The 8,706-nt window shown below is 35.7% G+C and overlaps 2 protein-coding genes across 2 annotated transcripts in view; both read left to right on the forward strand.

The window, feature by feature from the left end:
* Positions 1-1,542, forward strand: part of LOC108729246 (protein I'm not dead yet) — a 14,646-nt gene extending 13,104 nt beyond the window's left edge. Inside the window, exons 6-8 of the mRNA XM_018458258.1 lie at positions 401-495; positions 663-946; positions 1,267-1,542. Coding sequence (XP_018313760.1) covers positions 401-495; positions 663-946; positions 1,267-1,542 — 655 coding nt within the window. The remainder of the gene's footprint in view (positions 1-400; positions 496-662; positions 947-1,266) is intronic.
* Positions 1,543-3,510: 1,968 nt separating this feature from the next.
* Ost48 (dolichyl-diphosphooligosaccharide--protein glycosyltransferase non-catalytic subunit Ost48) lies at positions 3,511-7,243 on the forward strand. Its single transcript, XM_018458265.1, has 3 exons — positions 3,511-3,712; positions 5,834-6,460; positions 6,612-7,243. The coding sequence occupies exons 1-3, from the start codon at positions 3,580-3,582 to the stop codon at positions 7,154-7,156; spliced, it is 1,305 nt and encodes a 434-aa protein (XP_018313767.1). The 5' UTR covers positions 3,511-3,579; the 3' UTR covers positions 7,157-7,243.
* Positions 7,244-8,706: the final 1,463 nt, after the last annotated feature.

The raw sequence follows: 8,706 nt of genomic DNA on the forward strand, positions 1-8,706 counted from the left end.
CACACACACACACACACCGCGTAAACATGCACCAACACATAGTGGTCTAGAATCGGCCTATACGCTTAGTCCGCGACCTATGCGGTAGGTGTTTTTATTTAATTTATAGGATAAACAAAGACACCTATTGTATAGGGCACGGTCTAAATGCATGGTGTAAATGTAGCTTGTATATACTACTTTGGTCACTGCATTGGACTATACTAAAATTTCTTTCTCGTTTTCGTCAAACTTGATATCTATTTTGTTTTAAGTACAACGAGAGTATGTATTAGTTTTGTGATAAAAAAAACAGTCTTATCATAAAAATTAATTCTTTTGCGAGCGTCAGCAAAAATCAAAATAACTATATTTTCTTTTAATGAACTCGTATTTCATTTCAAACATAATCTTTATATAGAATGTTGGTGGATTCAACGCCCGCAGTCTTTATATGCCTGCTAATGTTTTTCATCCCAAAAGAGCCGATTTTTTTACACTTTCTCAGCAACGACCGTAAGAGCTTTTAACAATTACCAAGCCAAGTACGAACCTGAAACACGAATAAGCAGCAAGTTACTGACTTTGTTCTAAAAAATAAGCGAGGAATGGCTTGCTACTTGATTCGTCTTTCTGTTTTATATATCTTATGTTAGTGCTCATGAAACTTTATATGATCACAGCGTCCAGACGATTGACCAGATCGTCCGAGGGTCTGATTACTTGGGAAATCATTCAGACAAAGATGCCGTGGAGATTAGTATTTTTGTTAGGCAGTGGTTTTGCTGTATCAAAAGGCAGCAGTGTCTCAGGACTTGCTATGAAGATAGGACTAGCTTTGGTGCCTTTGAAAGAATTACCTCCTGTGCTGATGATGGCCGTTGTTCTTTTATTCGTTAGTACACTGACGGAATTTACTTCAAACGTTGGTACAGCTAATATAGTTCTGCCTGTCGTCGCTCACATGGTAAGAATTTGTCCAATGATAAGATATATTATAACTATAAATTGTTTATCAACTTTAGGAGAGCTTACTTTGTAAATTTAAAAAAAAATGTAGCAATAATATCTTTATCTTCAAATATGTTTACTTTTCGTTCATTTTTATAATTTACAAATTTTGTACGTTTCTTTTACCTTTTTACAGAATTTTATGCTCCCCGTTCAATGATCGATAGAATAATTTTTAAGAAACGTGACTTATAATTATTTTTATATTTTATTTTTGTTGTAAGTATTTCTTCGTCAAAATTGTGATTATTATTCATTTTTGTTTGTTTCTTAAAGTGTGTGGCGATGAAGATACATCCATTATATCTGATGATGCCAGTGACTCTAATGTGCTCGTACGCATTCAGAATGCCAGTCGCTACGCCGCCAAATGCAATTATAACTGTCGCGGGTCATTTACAAACTCAAATACTAATAGCAGTCGGATGTTTCCCCGCAATGTACAGTTTAATAGTGCAAGTTATTCTATTCCCTACTTGGGGAACTTTTATTTATGGCATCAGTGAGTTTCCAGCTTGGGCAGAACAACATGATATTGCCCGGAAATCATAATCTGATCATGTTGCTAATATCTTTACTTTATTATTCATGTCAGTAAATAATTATGAAATATATATTCTTTCTAATTATCTTAAATATTATACGAATAAGATTAATTATATATTTATATATTTAAAAATAAAATACTGAAAATAATTGTTATTTAGCTATTATTTAAACTTGATTTACTTATTTTATTTTATTGTCAGTAACATAATAGAGCCGATTCTTTTCTGTAGCTCCAAGGGGGACAGAGAGTCGGAATCTTATGTTATGCTTATGCTTTGTTATGCATTTCATGTGTGACAGACTATTCTAATGGCTTATTGTAGAATACGTGTAATGCGAGGTCTACAATAGAAGTCATAGCAGTCGTAGGGTCTTAAGTCATAGAAAACCAATCACAGTTGATTATTCTTCTCATATTTGATTGTGATTGGTCAATTTTCTACGACTTAAGACCCTATGACTGCTACGACTTCTATTGTAGACCCCGCATAACTGCTTACGTGTTACGACCTTACGTTTTTGCATGCGCCATGGGCTTTACCGAACGCGGTTACGTCGTGCGCAGTCGACACAAGTCGACACGAGTCGACATCCGGAGTAAAACGTAAGCAGTAAGCGAATTGACCAATCACAGTAGAGTCCATAAGGCCATAACATAAGCAGTAGCGAATCCAACATGTTGATTTCCTTACTGTTTACGTCTTACTGCCTTAAGTTTTTTGTGTGCCAGGGCCCTAAGATTGGATTCGCTACTGGCCTTACGGTCTCTATCATGATTGGCCAATTCGCTTACTGATTATGTCTTACGGCCTTACGTTTTTGTATGTGCCATAGGCTTAAAGCGGGGAGCACAGACTTTTGCATAACGCATAATACGTAATGCATAAGAAAATGTACCAATCAAAATCCTTCGTTTCCTTCCTTTCCATGAAATAAAGAATTCTGAATGCACCCATTGGTTGAATTTTTTATGCTTAAGGCCCTGTGCATAATAGAGGAAATATTAGGAACAGGAATAGATATTAAGATTTTAACCTATCAGATACCAGTTACACCGGAATACACGGTTTCTGATAGGTTGAAATCTTAATATCTATTCCTATTCCTGTTTCCTCCATTGTGCGCAGAGCCTTATATGTTATGCGTTATGCAAGAGTCTGTGCTGCGGCCATTAAGCGGGAAGCACAGACTCTTGCATAATGCATAAAGTCTGATGCTTTCGTTCATACTAATACGGTAAGTTAGTATGAACGAAAGCATTGAAATCCTATGGTTGAACTTTACCGGCACCGGCATAAGTTAACGGTTACGACCATTATAAATCAGGCTTAACGCATAAAGAGAATCAACCAATCTGAATCCTTCCTTTTCTTCCACTTCACGGAAAAGAAGAACTTTGATTGTTGAAAAGAAGGTTGATGCCTTTGTGCATTATGCGTTATGCAAAAGTTTGTCGCGGTCTCTAGAAATAGGAATAATGCCTAGTGCAGACTGAACGCAGCAAGCGTCAAGCAGCGGAGCAGCAACCAATCAAAACGCGACAATGCTAGAAGTCACTAGAATCTAGTTATGGCCGTAGCACAGACTCTTGCATAACGCATAATGTATAGTGCATAAGGGAATCAACCAATCGAAATTCTTCTTTTCCATGGAATGGGAGGAAAGGAAAGATTCTGATTAGTTGATTCGCTTATGCACTATGCGTTATGCGTTATGCAAGAGTCTGTGCTGCGGCCTTTATTTCTGAAGTAACGTGTGACGCGCCCATGAAATTGCACCGTTTATTGACTATCGCGTCACATTTTGCCGCGCGGCAAGCGTTTCTGCGTCCAGTGTGCAGGAGCCCTAAGATTTCAATCTACATATCAGTTACACCGGAATACACGGTTTCTGATAGGTTGAAATCTTGATATTTATTCCTATTCCTAATATTTCCTCCATTGTGCGCAGGGCCTTAAGGCTCCTCTGCTTATTACCGAAGAAGACGTTCGATGATATCAGAGTGTATCGTGGCAAATATTTCGTCATAATTGGTGCGCGATGAGACTCGTAGGATGGTTATTCTGCTCGTTCCTCGTGTTCGCCGGCTCGGATGCCGGCGGCCCGATTCTAGTCCTGCTTGACAATCTCGCTATTAAGGAGACTCATTCAATATTCTTCAAGATGTTACAAGGTATTCGCACGGTGTCTATTTTTCTAATCGTTTTTGACGTTCGAATCGTTGGCAGCTGTCTTTAGCAATAATAGAGTTTTTGCAATACTGTTTATCCAGATACGATGAACGCTAAGATCAGATTATCTCCTTAACAATTAATTAAAAAAAAGGATAACATGACTTTAGCGTTCATCATATTTGGATTCACATTATTGCAAAAACTCCCTAAAATGTTTCTCACGCATTACACGTTATCGTGGACGTTAAATGTACATGTGTGCAGAATATCAACTACGTCTGAGGGTATAGAGAATAATAATTATTAAGTGTTTCGATCTGTTACATTGTTTTCCACTTATACTCTGAGACCATGCCAAAATTTCAATTATTTATCCGTTTTTAATCTTCTTGAGAAACGTACATTATTTATCACATAAGATGAATATATTATTTTATTTTAAAATTAATTTTATCGAGAGTAAAAATTGTTACATATATTTTCGGTCATTGTTTAGAATACCTCTCCCCATCTAAAAATCTCAATAAAAATATATTCATTCGCATTTTCACTCAAGCCGAAAGAATCTGGCAGAAAAACGTGGCGACCTCGTGATTCGTGAAGCGAGTTATCAAGCGTTAAAGTTCGAGACTTTAGAGGTTAAGATATCTGTCATCCCGATTCGCGATACAGTGCTATGTACACGTTCTGCATTAAATAATTACACAAATTCTCTGCTTCACAAACAAAAATTCACTGCTTTACAAACAAAAATTTACTGCTTTAAAAACACAAATTCACTGCTTTACAAACACAAATTCATTGTTGATGCCATGAATTTGTGTTTGTAAAGCAGTGAATTTGTGTTTTTAAAGCAATGAATTTGTATTTTTAAAGCAGTGAATTAGTGTAATTAAAGCAAGAACGTATACATAGCGTTGTATCGAGTCGGGATAACAGATATCTTAACCTCTAAAGTCTCGAACTTTAAGGCTTGATAACTCGATTCACGAGGCCGAACGCCACGCTTTTCTGCCGGATTCTTTCGTTTTGAGTGAAAACACATCGAATGAATATCTTTTTATTAAGATTTTAGGTGAGGTATTCTAAATCCATGTAATAATCTAATGTATTTAACATTATTTAATATATTAATTTACTTATTTACTTAATGTCTTTTATATATATAATTTTTAATGACACTTATTAAGAAGTAATTGAATAAATTTGATAGAATTAATGTAATATTAATCCAGCAGCATACAATGCATGATTTTTTTTACTGGATTGTTTGTATTCTAAATTAATAAATTATTAGAATTACACTACACAGGGACGCATTCAGATTCCCACCTAAATGTTCTCCAAATAAACAAGGATAAAATGATATTTGGATAGCATTTGAGTGAGAACAGTCCAGAATGCATAATTTCTAATAATTTAATAAAATGTAAGCAATTAAGCAGGAAAATATGAATTATAATGTTATTGGCTTTAAATAATAGATATGTTCTAATATAATTATAATAAGTTTGACAATTGGGAATTAGCGCTGTACTATGTGCACAATAAATTTTCAATATCATTAAATTGTATCTCTCATATTTAATTAAAAATTAGTTTACATGTTTCGGTTAACTTTTTAGCCATTTTTAGTACATACAGATGATTCTGTAGTGAGTAATAAGATGTGTTAGACGATAGTATTTACATGTTTAATGTTTCACCATTTAATATCTGAAATATTTCTCTGTAAGGTGATCAATCAACTATTTATTGGAAAGAAGACGCAACTAGTTTGTTAGCTGGATTGCGTCTTCTTTTCAATAAATGTTGATTGATCACCTTACAGAGAAATATATCAGATATTAAATGGTGAAACATTAAACATGTGAATACCATTGTCTAACACATCTTATTACTCATCATGAAATCATCTGTATGTACTAAAGATGGCTAAAAAGTTAGCCGAAACATGTATACTAATTTTTAATTAAATACGAGAGATACAATTTAATGACATTGAAAATTTATCGCGCACATAGTACAGCACTAATTCCCAATTTGCCAAACTTATTATAATTACATTTTTTGTGTCGGGGAATTTATATTATTTGTTTAATGTTTTAAAATTGTTACAGATAGTGGTTATACATTAACTTTCAAATCAGCTGACGATGCAACTTTGCAACTTTCCAAATATGGCGAATATTTATATGAACATCTGATAATATTTGCACCTACGGTTGAAGAGTTTGGTGGTGCTTTGAGTGTAGACGCCATAACGGAGTTTATAGACAATGGTGGAAATGTACTGCTTGCTGGCTCCTCACATTCTGGCGATGCTGTACATGAGTTAGCTTCGGAATGTGGCTTAGAGGTAGATGAGGAAGGCTCCACTGTAATCGATCATATGAACTATGATGCTTCTGACAGTGGTCAACACACTACTATAGTAGCAGATCCAGCGAATCTAATAGATGCTCCAATTATTGTCGGAAGCAAAAACATTCCCCCATTGCTATATCAAGGAACCGGACTAATCGCGGACACAGATAATCCTTTAATTTTACGTTTATTATCAGCATCTACTTCAGCATATACCTATTATCCAGATCAACCAATCAAAGAGTATCCACATGGTGTTGGCAAAAATACTTTGTTAATAGCGGCTCTACAGGCAAGAAATAATGCCCGAGTTCTATTCTCGGGTTCCCTGTTTTTCTTCAGTGACGAAGCATTTACAAGTCCTATTCAAAAGGGACAAGGTAAAAATATATCAAGTTCTATAGCAACAAAAAGAAGATATTTTTATTTATCTCTTGAAATTTCGTAATAATCGCTATCTCTTCAATTAAATTTTTTACTCGATTATTAAAAATATCTATATGAGACTTAAAAAAGATCAATTGCTTGCAGATGGTCAAAGATACGAGAAATCTGGCAATCAAGTGGTAGCCAAGGCCATAACACAATGGGTGTTCAAGGAGAACGGTGTCATACGGGTGTCGTCCGTTCACCATCATCGAGCCGGTGAAACGCAGCCGCCAACTGCGTATACGATCATGGACAACGTGGTGTATTCCATCGAAGTCGAACGACTATCAGATGGCAAGTGGGTGCCTTACGAGACAAACGATCTGCAGCTGGAATTTGTACGAATCGACCCGTTCGTGCGTATGACAATGAAATCAGTAGGAAATGGTCGCTACGAGGGCAGATTTAAGATCCCTGATGTGTATGGGGTATACCAATTCAAGGTTGACTATACGCGCATCGGATTGACCCATCTTTACAGTACGACGCAAGTTTCTGTGCGTCCACTGCAACACACACAATATGAACGCTTTATACCGAGCGCATTTCCATACTACATAAGTGCATTCTCCATGATGGCTGGTGTGTTTTTGTTCTCTCTCGTGCTGCTGCACTACAAAGAAGATATGAAACCCAAGTCCGAATAACGTCTTGATGCTCCCGGACATTATCTATCAATGTTCGATGGGATATCTTTTTTTAAAGATTGCAATATCACTTTGTTTTTTTTTCTGGTAAGCGATGCTAGGAGAATTTATAAAAGAAAAAGGTTCAATTTTTAACATCATTTATTTAATATCTTTCTCCACCTTTATGCACGCAATTTTCAATATTAATACTATTTATTGAGGCAGCATTTTATAGATAATGCAATGTCGTAAAAATCGCGTTCCTATACGTACATGTTAAAATTTTATAATGTTTCTCTAAAAGAAAAACTAAAAATATTAGCAGTTTATATTTGTTCCCGTAGTTCAAGAAATAGAGCACTGTATATAAATGATTGCAGTAGATTATATGCAAGATTGTACCAAGAAATCACTATAATAATCGGGAAAAATAAACGCTAAAAATTATTTGCCGTTATTTAATATCGTTATTTAATACTCTAACAATAAAGTTTTTAGTTGTGATTTGCAATTATATTTAATGCAATTATATTTTTAATATATTTTGAAATTATTCTAACTCTGTATATAATTGAATGTTATTAATTGTCTACAGTGATATCATTCAATTTCTTAAAATTCAATATTTTCCACAATTTGTTTTACCAGAGAGAAATCTGAGAGCACAGCCATATCAGTATGTTTATTCTGTAACTTTTAACGATAGTTCGGTATCGTTATATTGTCGCCTGTAAGAAGTTAGCCACCCACTTTTGGAATTAACTTATTTTGAAAATTGTGCTAGGTTTGTGCTACAGTGTGCTCGAATATTAAAGTCAAAATATGAAAACCACGTTAGATAATTAAAAAAACGATTTTTTAGCCTCCCACTTTGCGATTTTTTCAATTTTTTTGATTGTGCTAAGTTCTGCTAAGTTGTGCTAATATTATGCCAAAGTGGTATCTTTAAATAATGATAACAGAAGTTATGATAAAAAAATTATTTTTAACAATTTGGAATAAAAATGACGCTTATTGTAGCCGAATACGCGCGTTTGCCCGGCCTACTACTGCCGAAAGGACGGCTCGCGCGCCATGCAAATCTGGTGGGCAGTAAGTTTTTTCGGCAGGCCGGGCGGACGCGCGTATTTAGCTATTTTTAAACATTAGGTACAGCCAGAAGCACAGCCGCTCTTTGAGCACTCAGTGAGCTCTTGTACCTTTTCAATGGATGCATTCAGTGGATGCATCCAGAAGCGCAGAGCGCTCAGTGAGCTCTTGTATCTGTTTGGTCTATATTTTTAGATCTAATGGAATATGCCAATCAGATGCAAGAGCTCACTGAGCGCTCAGTGAGCAGTCGTGCTTCTTGATGCACCCAATGGGTTCAGTGCGCTCTGCGCTTCTGTAGTGGGATTCTCTAAACATCTTATCGATGATTGTCGCTATCGTTAACTAGCGACAGCCAATGGCGGTACAATCCTGGGAGAAAGAGCAGTTTTCATTGGCTAGTTAACGATAGCGACAATTGTCGATAAAACATTTAGAGAATCTCGCAACTGGATGCACCCACTGAATGCACCCATTGA

The sequence above is a fragment of the Mycetomoellerius zeteki genome, unplaced genomic scaffold, assembly GCF_001594055.1.
Source record: "Mycetomoellerius zeteki isolate Tzet28-1 unplaced genomic scaffold, Tzet1.0 scaffold716, whole genome shotgun sequence".
In the NCBI taxonomy this organism is placed as follows: Eukaryota; Metazoa; Arthropoda; class Insecta; order Hymenoptera; family Formicidae; genus Mycetomoellerius; species Mycetomoellerius zeteki.